This window comes from Aquarana catesbeiana, linkage group LG05, assembly GCF_042186555.1.
Source record: "Aquarana catesbeiana isolate 2022-GZ linkage group LG05, ASM4218655v1, whole genome shotgun sequence".
Classification (NCBI taxonomy): domain Eukaryota; kingdom Metazoa; phylum Chordata; class Amphibia; order Anura; family Ranidae; genus Aquarana; species Aquarana catesbeiana.
Genome location: NC_133328.1, coordinates 453328991 through 453347789, shown reverse-complemented (window position 1 = coordinate 453347789; position 18799 = coordinate 453328991). Strand labels below are relative to the sequence as shown.

Here is an 18799-nt window from a genome sequence, read left to right as displayed (position 1 = left end):
TGGTTACAAGGACCACACCATTAGATAGTTGTCGTGTCAGTGGACATTTGCTTTTGTTGGAAGGACTGGCAAGTTTTTCCCTGGGACCCCTTATTTCAATGTCATACAGCCTGTGGGGTGTATGCAATTATAAAAAAAATAAAATAAATAAAAGGAAATTCTGAGTACTGATATTGAGGGTTTTCAACAATTACCTTCACTATCATATAGGAGAGGAAGGACCATTAGGGATATGATTAAAGCAGATAATAAAAGAGCAACAGGGATATTGACATTTCTCTTTCATTCATTTATGAACACAGGACTTCATATTCTTGAGAGTTATAGCAACACCTTTTAAGGAGTAGGACACTAGACAGAGAAAAACGAGCACAGCACTGCCTATCGGCAGTTCCAGTTGGTAGTAAACCCCATCTCTGCTATAGACAGCTCAGTTTGTCACAAAGTGAAAGGTAAAAAGAACCAAATAAAGGGGTGGGTTGCCATGTCCATCAGTGAACTCAGAGAAAGGGATTTTACAATAACAGAAATCATGCTTTTTCATTGACATCCAACACTTTTTTAATCTCAACTGTACGCAAGTCCCAAAGCGGTGTCTCGGTTAAGGGTGGGTAACCAGAACGGAGTCCATATTCCCATCGAACACGTTCCTGGAATAAGTTCTTTAGGCTGCTGGGTGCTGTAGTGTTCACCAGCTGGATACTGGAACCCATACGATATGTAGATATTCGCCAGCACACCAAGGATCATCAATTTCGTCCAAACTGTTTTTCATTCAAGAAATATCATCACATAGCAGTTTAGTGCAATGTTTCAGAGCCACGCATTGGGCTAACTTTACTGTTTTGTTTTTTTTTGTGTGGTTTGTGTGGTTTGAACACCATTTTCATATGTGGGCGGGACTTACGTATGTGTTCGCTTCTGCATTACTTTAGTTTGACGTTTTTTCCAAAAGATAAATTTTTTGATCACTTTTATTCCTATTACAAGGAATGTAAGCATCCCTTGTAATAGGAATATGGCATGACAGGTCCTCTTTACAGTGAGATATGGGGTCAATAAGACCCTACATCTCACCTCTAGGCTGGAAAGCCTGAAATAAAAAAAAAAAAAAAAAAAAAAAAAAAAAAACGATCCTGGCTTCGATTGTAGCGGTGAGTCGGTAGAGGCACCTGAGGGCGGCGGGAGGGGGGGGGACGTCCCCTCTCACCTCCCGTAAGAACGATCAAGCAGTGGAACAGCCGCTATGATCATTCTTATTGTGTAGGGAATCACCGGCTGAAAAAGCTGATATCTGAATGATGCCTGTAGCTGCAGGCATCATTCAGATATCCCCGCACAAAGTCAAGGACGTCGTATGACGGCCGGCGGGCGGGAAGTGGTTAAAACGCTTTTTTTTTTTTTTTTTTTTTTTAACACAAAGTTGTCCATTTATACAATATTTCTAACACATAGCATGTACACATACCAAAAATGACACCCCAAAATAGGTTCTCCTACTCCTCCTGAGTATGGCGATACCACATGTGTGAGACTTCCACAGCCTGGCCACATACAGTGGCAGAGTACGGCTGGGTATGGATAGATGGATGTGACAGCAGTTGTCACAGAGCAGCGCTGTGGGCACCACACATCCAGCCCACAGCGCTGCTGCCATCCGATCCCTCCCCCTTTGTACCGATCGGTTTGTTTACATGTTTACATTTGACGGAGCGATCACATTTGACGGAGCGATCAGCGGCCGTTTACCGTGAACCATGATGCGCCGGGTCCAGAGGTCACGGATGTTCTCGAGTGCACACCCCAGGGGGCACGCGAGAGCAGGATTCTGGGAGGACGTCACTACGCCCTCCCAGAGTTGTCCAACCGCCCTGCAGTCATCATTTGGCTATGGGCCGGTTGGTAACTGGTTAATCATGATCCAATTCAGTTTGTTTTATGTAGTCGAAGACCACCACTGACCAATTCAAACACTGCAATTGCAATTCTGTCTGCCAGAATTATAAAGGAGAACAATGTTTAGGGCTCTTGCACACGATACTCCTGTTTGTGCGTCTACTTTTTCAGACGTTTTATTTTTTCATGTATTTTTGCACATGCGTTCACAATATTTGCGCGCATTTTTGCACATGTGCGGAAGCTTCCGGATTGACAATGTTAAGTGACAAATCTGCATGCATTTGTGTGAATGACCGCATTTGCTTGCATGTGGCGTAAATTACTGACCAAAAATGCCGATCTTTCTATTTTTTTTTTTTTTAAATTAAATTAAAGAATACATGGCGCTTGTTTACACGCCTGTGTGTATAGACACATTACAATTATTGAGCTGTATTTTAGCTCCGTAAAAAAATAAGCTGTACTGAGCATTTTCAAGCTGCAGTGTGTTCAATATGCAATATGTGCAATATGTTCTTAATAAAGTTATCTGTAGCTGGCTGTATAGTTGATATGATAACATCTAACTAAGTGGAAACAGCATGATGATCCTATGATAACCGATGTCACTATGGCAACCGGGGCGCTAACAGGCTTAAATATGGAGGCTTTGGCATCTCAGGGCCATCCTTGAGAAAGTCACGTGGTCTGTGATGTAACGCGTGGGAGGAGCTAGCGACGAGGACTACCGTTGCTAATCACCAGCACGGTAGCAGCAGTATTGAGGAGTCACGCTCACAGCGGCTGATTGTTTTCATTGTGTGCCTTAATAACAACCAGGGATATGTGAGTGCATTATTTTTGAGCATTTACTTTATGCCTATCCTTGATCATTGTGCAATGATGTGTATTCTTTCATTTACATGAACCAACGGTATGTTGAAAGCGATGTAAAGCACAAGCAACTTTCAAGAATGGTCTAAGATACAAAATGGACTTGCACCATTATTTGTAATTGGTCATTACTGACTGTCTTTGGGGCATAGCTATTTGGATGCAATAGTATCATACAAGCCCTACCTGTATGAGTTTTGAGGCTTTGCATTTTTGCTTTTCCAGATGTAATTACAGCTTATGAGTTTGGCTAGTGATTTTTATTTATCATCTACATCACTTGTATATTTAGATTATTCACATGTCATCCACTTATTCGTTTAGATTTGCACATAGATGCAGGTTCATTATATGAGATTTTGGAATCTGTATTCACATACGGTATTTATTCACATATGTATTATATTGTAGTTCTGGTTTCATTACCACTAGCAACACTATTGGAATTTGCAATAATTTAGAGGAGCTGTGCACAGATTGTAAAGTTAATTGGAGCACATCATTACCTATATTATCGCTATTTACTTCAGGGTGTCTGAACACTTTAGAATTATTGCAGCCTAATTATTTAGTTTTTTTTAGATCACTATTTATTACAGATATCATTTCAGCGCTTGAGTTTTTTACACAAAACCTCATGTACACTGCTGCTAAACTGATGTTCAGGAGCAGTTGGGCATTTTTTTCAACTGCTCCTGTACTCTCCTATCTTATCAGTACATGTAAACAGGGTTGTTTATAGTCGTTTCTAGGCAGTTGAGTTTAGAGGCCTTTTTTGGCAAGCAAAAAAATGAGTTCAGACGCTGAGTTTAGAGGCATTTCAAGCGCCAAATGCTTCTAAGTGCGGTGATTTGCGTTTAGGTGCGTTTTTCCTTTACAGGCGTTTTTCGTTTTTGGCCATTTTTGAAAAAAATATTTTTTTTCAAAAGCGTTTAAACGATAAACTTGGCAAAATGGACATTTTTAAAAACACTGGTTACTATCTGTCAAGTTAAATTGTTCAGAAGAGGTTGTAAAAACGCCCCATGTACATTAAGCCTTAGTGTTTAGAAATCTTAATCCCCCAATGCCTAACTTTTGAAAGAGAGTGACTTCAGGGGTCCTAAGTATGTTCGTCATGGTGACCAAGAGAATTATATGAAAAAGCCTAATCCAAAATCTAGTCACCTTAGGGCACTGCCACCAAACTGGCGGGCACATTTTGGCAACCCTAATGGAAAGCAATTACCTTTTGAAATAAAGTTTTTAATAGTTCGATTTGACCAGGGTTGTATTGATAGATATTTTAGATAAATCAGTATCACTATTGCAAGAGGGAGGGGCTTGGGGCTCCATTGCTATGCCAAATAACTGAGACCTTCAGCTCCATGCACACTAGCGTTTTTTTAATCTCCTAGAAGCTGTTAGCATTTTTTTTCTGCTCCTATAAGCTAAATAGTGTTATCCTATGTGTCCATGCACACTACTTTAGGCTATTGGCATTTTTTGAGCTTCAGTGCCTAGGAGCAGAAAAAAACATTTTTTTATCAAGTTTTTCGGACCGATTTTTCAGCAGAAAAACACACTAAACGCTTCTCAATGCTATTAGAAGCTCGCACAAAAATGGTATCAGCAGTTTTCATCCAGGAAAAAAAACCCTGCTGAAAAATTCTAGTGCGCATGGAGCCTCAATCTGTTTTTATAGGTTTTCCTCTATTGGATTTGCTAGTGGCGCTACAACAATGTCTTTTCGTATCAGTTTTACATTTGTAACCAAGATCAATGGTAGTATGGGTTACTTTTTTAGTTGATGCTTGTTTCCTGTCTTAAAGCGGAAGTAAACCCATCGATTCTAGCAATTTAAAAAAAAAAAATGTTACATTCTCAGCATGCAGTGAATGCCTTTTGTCACATTAGTTGTGCTCTCAACCAAACTATCAAACCAGCCAATGGCTGGTGTCATACCTGATCACATGTACATCATCATGGCAGTGGAAGATTAAACAGAGGCCAAGTTAGCCGCTTCCTAGGCTGAAAACGATAGGAGGGTTTACTTCCACTTCAACAATGTGTGGTTTATAAGAGTGATGTTTTCAGTCATGTTTTATACTTGTATTTGAGAAAGGATTGTCATAGGTCTGAAATGGTTGCATGGATAAACGCATGAAACTGTAGCAATTAGTAAGTTTAGTACGCGCAGATTGCTTTAATTTTTTTTTTTTTTTATAGGCCCCTGAAGACCGTATGGTTCCTGTTGGAAATGGTGGGAAAGAGTTGATTAAACATGATATGGAACAAGACCAGAGTAAAACCTTCCGAGATCCAAATCATGTAAGTGAATTCTTAGTCAAATTTAAAGTGGCATGTGTTTATTCAAGGAGGTCTAGAAATGTCTGCATCATGATTACCTTACTTGCCTTTGGTTTATTATGCAACACTAATTTCATTTCATCATTGGGTATCAAGCAAGCCTGGAAGCAACTGCTTGCCACTGGCCACAGTACATTTACTGTGGCAGGGCGGCATTGTCAGGCTGGATCATGTTTATATACGTCGTCCAGTCAAGGGGAGTGCAGTGCACCGCTCCTGCAACTGCTGTGTCTTGGACCCCGCAGAATGCGACTCCTGGTACACGGCCGCTTTGTATTTCTTTCATAATGGCCTCAATAACTATAGTGATGCTGCGATTGGCTCACAGCTATCACATGGTTACATGGGTTGAAAAAAAAGACACCAGTCCATCTAGTTCGACCTATAAAAGGGGGAAAAGGAAAAATGTATACAATCTCATATACACAAGCCTATACCCACAGTTGATCCAGAAGCAGGCATGATCCAGTTTGCTCCAGCAGGGGAAAAAATTCCTTCCTGATCCCTAGAGAGGCAATCGGATATTCCCTGGATAAACTTTACCTATAAATGTTGGTATCCAGTACCTGGGCCAATCACAGCATCCTGTACCATGTGATAGCTGTGGGCCTATAAAAGATAAAAAATGTTTTAGAAAAAAGTTAAAATTTGAATCATCACCGCCACACCAGTCATTTGATGCTACATTGCACCAGTGACAGTATGTAGAAAAAATTGAGAAAAAAATTTAGATTTCTTCATTTTCCAAAAAAATGTTATAAGTTACAACAGGATTGATCACTTTTTTTAATAGATATCTAGATAGATCAATATAGATAGCTAGAGATAAATATATCATTGTTTTTAGACACAAACGTTCACACAAACCAGTTAATATACACTTAATGGGATTTTTTTTTTTTTTTTTTGTACCAGAATTCATTTTGACTTAAATTTTATGAAGAATTTTGATTTTATTTGATATGTTTTATAACAAAGAAAATTTTTTGTTTTTCAATCTTTCTTCACTTTATGTAGCAAAATCTAAAAATCACAGTGGTAATCAAATGCTGTGAAAATTATATAAATTTAAATTTGCATACAGTGTTGCATGACCAAAAAAATATGTATACCGCACTTTACTTTTTCACCATATATTATTTATTTATTTTTTTACGTTGAGCCTTATTCCAAAATGGATTAAATTTATTATTTTTCTCAAAATTCTACAAACCATACCCCATAATGACAATGTGAAAACAGTTTGTTTGAAATCTTTGAAAATTTATTAAAAATAAAAAACGGAAAGATCACATATACATAAGTATTCGCAGCCTTTGCCATGATACTCAAAATTGAGCTCAGGTACATCCTGTTTCCACTGATCATCTTTGAGATGTTTATACGACTTGATTGAAGTCCACCTGTGGTAAATTCAGTTAATTGGACAAAATTTGGAAAGGCACACATGTCTTTCTATATAGGGTCCCGCAGTTAACATGTCATAGCACAAACCAAGCCATGAAGTCCAAGGAATTGTTTGTAGACTTCCGAGACATGATTGTATAGAGGCATAGATCTGGGGTAGGGTACAGAGAAATTTCTGCAGCATTGAAGGTCCCAATAAACACAGTGGCCGCCATCGATCGTAAATGGAAGAAGTTTGGAACCACCAGGACTCTTCCTAGAGCGGGCCGCCCAGCCAAACCGACTGAGACTAGTCAGGATCGAGGGAAAGATGAGACTTGGGTGAAGATTCATCTTCTAACAGGACTATGATCATAGCGCACAGCCAAGATAACAAAGGAGTGGCTACGGGACAACTCTGTGAATGTCCTTGAGTGGCCCAGCCAGAGTCCAGACTTGAACCCAATTTGAATATCTCTGGAGAGATCTGAAAATGGCTGTGCACCAACTCTCCCCATCCAACCCGATGGAGCTTGAGAGGTCCTGCAAAGAAGATTGGGAGAAACTGAAATATATAAAAATAGGTGTGCCAAGCTTGTAGCATCATACTCAAAGACTTGAGGTTGTAATTGGTGCAAAAGGTGCTTCAACAAAGTATTGACCAAAGGCTGTGAATACTTGTACATGTGATTTTTCTTTTTTATTCTCTGTGTTTTATTTTTAATAAATTTGCAAAGATTTCAAACGTTTCACGTTGTCATTATTGGGTATTGTTTGTAGAAAATAATGCGTGTAATCCATTTTGGAATAAGGCTGTAACATAAAATGTGGAAAAAAAATCGAAGCGCTGTGAATACTTTCCGGTTGCACTGTGTGTAAATATGTATATATGTGTGTGTATGTGTGTGTGTATATATATATATAAATATATAAAAATATATATATATATAAATATATATATAAATATGGGACAGAAAGTATTCAGACCCCCTTAAATTTTTCACTCTGTTATAGTGCAGCCATTTGCTAAAATCCTTTAAGTTAATTTTTTTGCCTCATTAATGTACACACAGCACCCCATATTGACAGAAAAAAAAAACAGAATTGTTGACATTTTTGCAGATTTATTAAAAAAGAAAAACTGAAATATCACATGGTCCTAAGTATTCAGACCCTTTGCTGTGACAGTCCTATTTAACTCAGGTGCTGTCCATTTCTTCTGATCATCCTTGAGATGGTTCTATACCTTCATTTGAGTCCAGCTGTGTTTGATTATACTGATTGGACTTGATTAGGAAAGCCACACACCTGTCTATATAAGACCTTACAGCTCACAGTGCATGTCGGAACAAATGAGAATCATGAGGTCAAAGGAACTGCCTGAAGAGCTCAATAATTAGGAAAAAACACATATAGGAGAGACATGGAGGCTGCATACCCCAAAAATTAATAGACAAGCATGGAAAATTCCCCCATGGGGCTTTTTAGCAGCAATACAATGGAGTTCAAAAATGAAATAAATGTAGAAAATTCTGAAAATTCTTTATTTAAAATCCAAAAGGTTCAAACATCATGTTACAATTAAAATGTAAAATATGAAGATACCGGCTAGAAGATGCATACAATTTTCAAGGTACAATAATGCAAACGCGAGTAGACACAGTAATCGATAGTTGGATATTGGGCTGTGTAGAAGACCCCAATGCGTTTCGACCTGTGCATTTTTGGTCTTCAGGGGGATAAATCGCTACAAAGATACATTTTAGAAAATCTCAATTTTTGCATAGTAGTTTGTGCACCAAAAACCATAATTGATAATAATGCTATATTTACCATTTAAGAATGGATTGAGTGGTCACATAGCCAGGGTTGTTTCTAAAAAGTAGGTGGATGATCCGGAAGGCCCTGCAGTCCTGCTCACCACTCACGAAAGGAAGGGACCAGCAATCAAAAGGGGGCTTACAAAGAGCCAAACATGGGACACCACCCTCTGAGGGACTGGAGCAGCAGCACCTGCGGCAAACTTCCCATATAATAATGATATGTTAGATGAAAGGGATAATCAAGAAGATAAGTAATTAAAGTGTAAGTGAGCTTAGTACATGTTATTTAAAGGTTATCAATATGTGGATAGACTATTGGCATTAATAATATTGATATGATGTTGGTGAAATTGATATGTGATGTTGGTGAAATGGTTATGTGTAAATAGAGAAATTGGTGTAATGGTGTGGGTAGAGGTGAGGGTAAAAATCATAAAAGAAAAAAATCATAAAAGAAAAAAATCATAAAAGAAAAAATAGTCAAGAGGGATTTATTCTATGAAAAATGTGACTAGTGACAGAAAAAAGTGCAAAGTGAAATCTAAAGCAGTGTGTAGGTGATAACTCCTAGACACTAGTGAAAAAGTGTGATGCATTGCGTAAGGTGAACAACCAGCTGCCGTGCTTTGTGACAGTGTAGATTGCAAAAGGTGACCCTAAACCATATAACGTGTACAAAAAGAGGATAAGTGTAATTGATTTAGTTATTGAGTAATGTGCAATTTTGAATACTAGCCATTTAATGTCATTCAATACCCAACTGCAATTTTTGCTGAGAAATGGGGTAATGACTATGAATGAATAAAACTAGGTATTAATCTCAAACTGAATTAACTCATAATATAAACCAACCTAATCTAAACTGACCCAAGAGCACCTTCAAACGAAGGGCCAGTTGATTACTATACATATACTACTGGGCATACTATAACTGAGCTCTGTACTTACATTTAACCACATAGGAGTAGTGACTATCCTTTATGGCGTGCTAGGGATCATATATTGATCTGCCTGAAAAGCTCAGACAGAATTGTGGCAAGGCACAGATCTGGCCAAGGTTACAAAAAAATTTCTGCTGCACTTAAGGTTCCTAAGAGCACAGTGGCCTCCATAATCCTTAAATGGAAACGTTTGGGACGACCAGAACCCTTCCTAGAGCTGGCCATCTGGTCAAACTGAGCTATCCAGGGAGAAGAGCCTTGGTGAGAGAGGTAAAGAAGAACCCAAAGATCACTGTGGCTAAGCTCCAGAGATGCAGTCGGGAAATGGGAGAAAGTTGTAGAAAGTCAACCATCACTGCAGCCCTCCACCAGTCGGGGCTTTATGGCAGAGTGGCCCGACGGAAGCCTCTCCTCAGTGCAAGACACATGAAAGCCTGCATGGAGTTTGCTAAAAACACCTGAAGGACTCCAAGATGGTGAGAAATAAGACTCTCTGGTCTGATGAGACTGAGAGAACTTTTTGGCCTTAATTCTAAGCGGTATGTGTGGAGAAAACCAGGCACTGCTCATCACCTGTCCAGTACAGTCCCAACGTCCCAACAGTGAAGCATGTTGGTGGCAGCATCATGCTGTGGGGGTGTTTTTCAGCTGCAGGGACAGGACGACTGGTTGCAATCGAGGGAAAGATGAATGCAGCCAAGTACAGGGATATTCTCCAAAGTGCTCAGCACCTCAGTCTGGGCCGAAGGTTTACCTTCCAACAAGACAATGACCCTAAGCACACAGCTAAAATAACAAAGGAGTGGCTTCACAACAACTCCGTGACTTTTCTTGAATGGCCCAGCCAGAGCCCTGACTTAAACCCAATTGAGCATCTCTGGAGAGACCTAAAAATGGCTGTCCAACGTTTACCATCCAATCTGACAGAACTGGAGAGGATCTGTAAGGAGGAATGGCAGAGTATCCCCAAATCCAGGTGTGAAAACTTGTTGCATCTTTCCCAAAAAGACTCATGGCTGTATTAGATCAAAAGGGTGCTTCTACTAAATACTGAGCAAAGGGTCTGAATACTTAGGACCATGTGATATTTCAGTTTTTCTTTTTTAATCTGCAAAAATGTCAACAATTCTGTGTTTTTCTGTCAATATGGGGTGCTGTGTGTACATTGAGGAAAAAAAATGAACTTGAATAATTTTAGCAAATGGCTGCAATATAAGAGTGAAAAATTTAAGGGGATCTGAATACTTTCCGTCCCCACTGTATACATACATAACTTTTTTATTTAAACCTATAGTAAAAGTTACTGACATGGAATGGAACAAGTTTGTTGTCAGTATTTCTGCTACTTATTGCAAGAGTCAATGCTACAGGCTTAGCCATACATGGTTTAAATTTTGGTCAATTCGGCAGGAAATTTGACCCTTGGATTGCATTGTCGACATGAGGCAGCCTACCAAAGTAGATTTCAAAATTGACTGAGACAGATGTAAAATTATCGGCAGAGCATTGACTGCACCCTGCCATATACTATCTGAATACAATAGTCTGTAAAGAAGATTTCTTCATCCACACTGTTTGAGTGGATGTGGGAATCAGTTTATCTCAATGCAAACTAGTCCTTCAAGAGTGGCTAACCTTAAGTGGTTAAAATCAAAATCGATACTACCAAAGCATACACCTTTTAAAAACTGTTGACTCAACAGTCTTCTCTTAAATAAATATTTTTGGTTTGGAGGCATCTCAACTAGTTTTGTATCGGGTTTTAAACCATTCATATGATGTAAAGGCTTGCCAGCAGAGGTCTCTAGTGAATCTATGTACGGTTTCTGGCTTTTTATCCAGATGTTCAAAATCTGATTTTGTTTTAAAGCCTTCTGTTCATGCCTTAGTTTTTTCACACCACATTATATAGTGGTGGCTGAACTGTTTATGTTCTGTAAAAATTTAGTTATCTTTTTTTTCCCTTTTTGTATAGCGCTCTGGCAATCTGGATTTTTCAGAAACCAATGCTGCTCATAAACTGGACTCTCTTTACCTCCAGGAAAGCCAAAAACGGAATATCCAGTCTGTCATGGAAGGTAGCCCCCACTTCTCTCAGATGTTTTCATCTAGTTTCAGTGGCGAAGAGTTAAATCATGTGAGACCACCTGAATCTGTAGAGGTTCAGATCACATGTTCAAGTAATGCTGTTGGTGGTTTATCAGATGAATATTTATCACCTACCTGTTTACAAAATGAGAACGCCTCCTCCGATGCCTGGCAGTCTTCTCAAGTACAGGCTTTTCAGTGGAGCTTTGATCAAGGTGGCAATGAAAAAGGTAAGTTCTGATGTGATGAAAAGCAGCAGTCTGCAGAAGCAAGTTTTATAATGTGGTAATGCTGCACTTGGGAGTTAAAGTGGAATTCAAGTCTGCAATACTAATCTTTTCACCTTTTAATCCAACAGTCTGCCATTAGTGAGGTCCCACGCTGGCACAAGCATCTTCTCCTTGACGCTGGTCTTAGGTTGTCTTGATAGGCTAGCACAGGATGTTGTAATTCCTGCACATAGGAGTTTAATCATCCTGACACACAGGAACTGTGCCAGAAATTAAACTCAGCTGTGCATTTTAAAAAAACACTAAGCAGCCAGGTACATTTTTTTTAATTGCATGAGAGACATTGCATTGAATGTCTCTTCTGCAGTAAAGACCCTGCTGGATTGCAGTTACTTTGTAGACTTTAGTTCAACTTTAAAGCCTAACCCTGGGCAGTCCTAACATATCGTACAACTAAGGAGTGCATGTTACAATGTGTGTTGACATTCAAACTTCCAGTCATGTGTTTTCCCCATAATCTACAACACCTTTTTGGATTTTAAAATGTCAGGGGGTATTGCTTTGGTTTGATTTCAGCCAAGACAATAATTAGTCTCTTTAACCATTTCAATACCAGGCACTTAGACACCTTCCCGCCCAGGCTAATTTTCAGCTTTCAGCGCTGTTGCAATTTGAATGACAATTGGGCGGTCATGCTACACTGTACTCAAACAATTTTTTTATAATTTTGTTCCCACAAATAGAGCTTTCTTTTGGTGGTATTTGATCACCTCTGCGGTTTTTATTTTTTGCGCAACAGATAAAAAAAGACCGAAAAGTTTTTCTTTGTTTCTTAAAATTTTTTGTTAATAAGTACGTTTTCTTCTTCAATGACGGGCACTGATATGGCTGCACTGATGAGCACTGATACGGCGGCACTGATAGGCGACCCTGATGGGCACTGATAGGTGGCACTGGTATGTGGCACCGATGGGCACTCGTAGGTGGCATTAATGGGTACTTATGGGTGGCACTGATGGGTACTTATGGGTGGCACTGATAGGTGGCACAGATGGGCACTGACAGGTGGCACCGATGGACACTGATGGGTTTCACTGATGACACTGATGGGTGGCACTGATGCCCCTAAGGGTGGCATTGCTGGGCATCACTGCAATATAATGATGCCAATCAGTGCCCATTTGTGGGCACTGATTGGCACATATTGGGCACATGTGGATGGCCATGGGGTACATACCTGGCCATCCACATGTTGCCCCCTTCCCTGGTGGTCCAGTTTGGTCATCTGAGGGGGGCTGCGCTAATAAACAATCAGCGCAGACCCCCCCCCGTCAGGAGAGCGGCCGATCGGCTCTCCTCTACTCGCGTCTGTCAGACGCGAGTGAGGAAAAGCCAATCAACGGCTCTTCGTACTGGCATCGTGATCAGCCGTGATTGGACATGGCTGATCACGTGGTAAAGAGCCTCCGCTGGAGGCTCTTTACCAAGATCGGTGGAGCTGTGTGTCAGACTGACACACCGCTCCACCGATCGCCGCGATGCGCGCCCCAGCATGTTATCCTGCTGGACGTCATATGACGCCCAGTCAGGATAACTGATCCACCGCTCAGCCGTCATCTGCTATGGGCCTGGTGGGAAGTGGTTAAATTAGCTGTGCATAATTCCTTAGAACATGTACTATAATTAATTGTTAATATATGCTGGTATTCAATTCGGTGTATTTTTACTTTCTGACTTGTTTATCATAACCTCCGATGTGACTGTGAAGCATTTGTAAACTAAACTATCTGTGTGGTCTGGCTTCCTCCCTCTCATCAGTGTGTACGCTGGTGCTGGGCAGGTAGAACATGCGGCTGCAGGTCTGATCGTTAAATGTAAATGCTGCACGAGCTCACAGGGGCGCGTTAAACATTTTTTTCTTATTTATTTTATTTTTTACATTGTTACTTTAAAAAAAAAATGGACTTTTATTGCTGTCACAAGGAATGTAAACATCCCTTTTGACAGTAATAGATGATGACAGGTACTCTTTATAGAGGGATCAGGGGTCTGAAAGAACCCAAATTCCTCCTATGCATGTCAAAGTATTCAGATCGCCAAAACGGTGATTCTGAATACTGTAATTTTTTTTTTTTTTTTTTTAATTTTTTTTTTTACAGTTCCATTGGCGGCCAAGTAAAAGTAAATCGGAAGTATAGTCGCTTCCGTGTTTACAGAAAAGACTGGAACGAAGCCGTTTTTCTGGCTTAGTTCCAGACTTACTCTAGACGGTGGAGGTGCCGGATAGTGTCTCGGGTTTCCCGGTGGGACGGGAAGAGCGGCGGGAGGGGGGATATCCCCTTTCACTCCTCCGGTATAACAGCCGAGTGGCTTTTAGCCACCCCCCCGCTGTAAAAAACGGTACTGGGATGAAGGCATCATCCCTGTATAACCCCTTAAAACCGAGGCCGCATATGTGCGTAAGCTTGGCGGGAAGGAGTTTAGCCAGAGGACTCAAGGAGCTAAATTCAGGAGAGTGGAAATCTTAGAAATCTCTACAGCTTCTGCCAAAGCATCAGCATTATAACCTATAGCCCAACATAGATAGGGAACTAAGCAACTGAACTCCTAGGAGTACCCGCTTCAAGATGAACTTGCAACTACAAAAGCCAAAACTCTAAATTCCTTGCTATACATGTTACGGCCAAGGATGGCTTAAGATTAGCCATCACAGAATCCCAGGCTCTTTCCTGAAGGACATCTATCCTTTGGGACCCTGAGCATGCCCATATCTTTAAAAGCCAGATCGGATTTTTTAGACACATTTGAAATGGTACATCTAAGCGTGGACATTTGGGCTAAATTGTTTGAAAAAACAACTTCCTTTCTGGATTTTTCTGTTCCTTTAGAATAGAATGTGATAGAACTTTAAAAAGGAAGAAAGATCCCGGTCTTCCCTGTCCATAAAGTCCTTTGTACATTTAAATCATGCCTGGATAATTGCACCATACCTTCCTCAATATCTAAGGTGTCATAAATGGCTTTTATTAGCTCATCCACTTCTTCCAGGGACAACTTCTATCTGGAAGATTTAGAATCTGTCTGGATCTTGCATTTTACTATCTGAATCGGTGTTGTGTCAAAATAGCCAACTTTGTCAAAATCTCCAACTACGTCACTTCCGGCAACTGTCCAGCAGCAGATTTCGAGGAGATGGATCCACTGGCCATGTGTGTATGTGCACCCGATAGAATAACAGAAACCCCCCCGAAGCTGTTGGCGAACTCTGAGTTTTCCTCAGATCTACAATCGCCGCAGTGCACATGCGCAAGGTACATCGCTAACCTTTTTTGAAAACTCGTCAAGTTCTCCAACAGCTGCCGGTGGTTTCTGTTCTGTCGGGTGTACGTGTGGCCAGTGGAGCTAACTTGAAATCTGCTGTTGGAGAGTCTTCGGAAATGATGTGGTTGGAAATTTTGGCGAGTTTGCTATTTCAACAGAACACCGGATCAATGGAAACTGGGATCACTATCCTCTACTGTGTTCACATCCTGTGGCAAGTTGCCAGATGACTCCGGCAAAGGAGAACTAGGCATAGTAGGTAGCTGTGTAACCTTATCAGCTTGCTTCTGCATTTCAGTTAGCTAGTATCCGAATGTATGAAAGATCAATACTAATTCCGCTTTACATGTAGTCAACAGACTGTTGTAGGTGGAAGCAGACCCCATCCCCTTCACTAAACCATCAATACAGGCATGACACAAGGGCTTGGTTCATGAAGATCCTAGATTAACTGAACAGCCAGCACATTTCTGCTTGGGTGCACCACTTCTGCCTTGTCAGCAGCTTTGTCGTGCAACAAGAAGTAACCAAGTATGGTAAATATGTGTTCATGACCAGAACACTAAGCATATGGTACCAGAATCCCTAAATGTGTACAATGGGAAAAGGGGAGATATGTGGGACTTTATAGGTGCAATCTGTACATATTCATAGAACAAGAGCAGTTGTATAAAAGATACATTTTTATTTATACACATAAAACTTATGTGTATAAACAAATGTATCTTTTATATAATTGCTCTTGTTCCATGAATATGTGCAGATTGCACCTATAAAATCCCACATCTCTCCCCTTTTCCTATCAGACCACTTAAAATAAAAGAACACCCCCACTCTAGTGCACAGTCAACCAGCATCCTTCAGCAAGGGACCCCAGTTGGCTAAGAAGGCTCCAGACACAGACAAAAAAGTAAATCGCCTCAGGATCTAGGGCCTCAACATCCAGGCCTTACCTGTCAAGAGCTTGGGCCAGCCTCCATCGGAGCTTGCTTGGCTGTTGGAAGGCAACAGGTCTTATTCCATAATTTAAGATGTTTTTGAATATGAAATGTGGATACACCTAGCCTCATCACTCTTGGGGGCTGCCTTGAATGCCATTTTAGCAGGATACTCATCAGGGATGCCAATCTGACAATGTGCAAGGCCCGTACAACACGACCAGCTGCTGTTAAAACCTCCGCCCAGCATAAAATCCTCCCAGCTCTCTCGTTACTTCTTGTCACCAGGAAGACTTCCTTGCTTCTGTGGACATAAAGGATGCGTACCGACATGTCCCCAATTTACCAACACACCAAATTTTCCTACTCTGCGCTTTGGGTCCCCTGCAGTTTGTGGCCTTGCTTTTTGGTCTTTTGTCTGCACTCCAGGATACATAGACAACTTCTTGTTAAGGGACCTGCTCTGCCAACTCTTTGGAACAGCATGTTGACTGTCCAGACATTGCAACAGTTCAACTAGACCCTGAATCTTAAGAAATCCATGGTGGAATGGACTCCCCATTTGGAGTATCTGGCTCTAGTTCTGGACACAACTCAGGTCAGATTGTATGGTACACAGAGGAAACTTCACACTCTGATTATGAGGATCAGGAGTCATCCCACCTTTCTGTTTTGCATGAGTCTTAGGCCTGATCTTGGCACATTTAAGAAAGTTCTACATGCTCAGTTTCACAGACAGAAATATTATGTCCTCATGAGACAAATCAATAGTCACTGGACACAGATTCATTTAGCACAGAAAACCAGTTTTCTGCCTTAGGAATTTGGCTTTGGAATCAGAGGTCTTTTCTTCCTGTCATCTGTAAGATCCTCATGATGAATGCTAGCCTGTTGTGCTAGGGAGGGGTCCTGGGCACACTGTCGATGTAGGGGACTTGGTTGTTAGGAGTATTGTCTCTATCAACATTCTGCAGCCTCAAGCAGATTGACTCCCTGTGGTGTTGGCCCATCTGCTTGAAGGTCATTTGTTCCAGACTCAGCTACACAGTGGTGGCATACATCTGCTATAAGGGAGAAACAATAAGTGTCACTGTGGCAAGAGACAAAATGAAGCTTGTCCTGGACAGAACTTCATGTCCCCTTCTTGTTTGCTGTATACATCCCAGGTGTACACAATTGACAGACTGACTTCCTCAGCAGATCCTGAACCTGGGTAACTAATCTACAACTAGAGGCGTTTCATGATATGTGTTGCAAGTGGTGGTCACCAGCTCCAGGTTCAAAAACAAATTGGACAGGTTTGTCTTCAGGGATCCTGATGTGCAAGCAGTAGTGTAGTGCCCCGCCAGAGCTCTAGAGGTTCCATGGGATCAGTACACTGAGCTATGCCTTTCCTCCCCTTCACAGGATCAAGATGGATTTAGTGATTCTCATTATTCTGGACTGATCTAGCCAGATATGGTACACTGACTTTTTAAGATTTATATGGGTAACTCCATGGTCTCCACCAGATTGTCAGAATTAAAAACAATCAAAAACGCGCTGAATTTATGGTCCTCTTTGATTGCTGGCTTTAGGACATGGACATCTCACAATCTGTAATTACTATGATGCTAAAGGTTGGAAAGGCTACTTCAGCGTGGTCTATCTTTGAACAAATTAACACAATTTGAACCCATTGGAGACATTGCTTTCTCTACTCACTTTCAAGGAGGTATTCCTTGAAGCCATCACATCTGTGAGTCACATGTCTGAACTGGCAGCCTTGGCCTGCAAAGAATCTCTTCTGGTTTTGCATAGGTGCATGATAGTGCTGAGGCCAAGGACTTGGCCTACTAGTTTCTGCTTTTCACCCCAACCAAGACATTCATCTGGTATCCCTTTGTAAGGCTTCAGTTCACTAAAGCAAATTTCCCTCCTTGTTCTGAATGATGATTGGACTATGAGAATTTTTATTTTTTTAATCCCGGATGGACCCTCAAAGGGTGCTCTAGCTTCTCGTTCCACAATGTCTAGCTGTCTCAGGTGGACCATTATCCAAGCATATGGTCCTGTTTGATCAGAGTCTAACCTTGACAATGAGCATTCTACTAGATCTGTGAGTGCTTCTTGGGCTTTTTAGCATCAAACTGTTTTCCAGATTTTCAGGGTTGCCACACGGTTCTTCAAAGATAAGTCAAGTCTAACACTAAAATCACTACATTTTATAGACATCCACAATCAAACGAACACTAACCTATCTAGCCCTGTAAAAAAAAAAAAAAAAAATCAGTATACATACGTTTTCTGAAGCCGATTCGACTCTATACACGGTGAACTGTCAGTTGCAGCTTTGCATTGGAGGCGGGTGCAGGGGAGGCAGCCGACAATGGAAGCCCCAAAGTAACTCTATGGGTGATGTCACTTCCCATTTATTCACAGCCCTTGTCGGCTGTGTCCTCTGCAGAGCTTCCGCCACTGGAGACCAGACCAGAGCGGTTTAAAAAGAAAAATGTTTACTGATTTCTTCTTTAGAGGGCTTGATAGGTTAGTGTTAGATCATGGATGTCTATAGATGTAGCGAATTTAGTGTTCGGGTGGACTTATTCAATCAGTACCCGGTTCTTTTTCTTTTTATTGGACTGGTTAGCGTTCTTTTACACACCCCTCAATTGGAATGTCCCAATCATTACTGAACCCTGTATCCCTCAATAACCCAAGAAAACTTGATTTTTTTTTTTTTTTACTTGCTGTAAAAATCCTTTTGAGTCCATTGATGGACACCAGTCCCACCCCCTCTGTTTCTGATCATGCTCTCAGCGCAACTTGCTACAATTAGGTGAGATGCTGGTAGTCGGAAGGGTTGTACTGGGCTGGTCTACAGTTTTGTTTGCCAGTTTTCAATTTTCCTGTAGGTAGCAGTGTTAGCCTAAGGCAAAAGGGTTCCTGTATGTCTCAATTGACTCCAAATC

At 40.9% G+C, this 18799-nt stretch overlaps 1 protein-coding gene across 1 annotated transcript in view; it reads left to right on the top strand.

Annotated features, from left to right (window-relative positions):
• The window catches only part of CEP192 (centrosomal protein 192), a 417077-nt gene that overhangs the window by 213450 nt on the left and 184828 nt on the right, over positions 1-18799 (top strand). Inside the window, 2 exon segments of the mRNA XM_073632810.1 lie at positions 4981-5082; positions 11247-11589. Of these exon segments, the coding sequence (XP_073488911.1) occupies positions 4981-5082; positions 11247-11589 (445 nt within the window).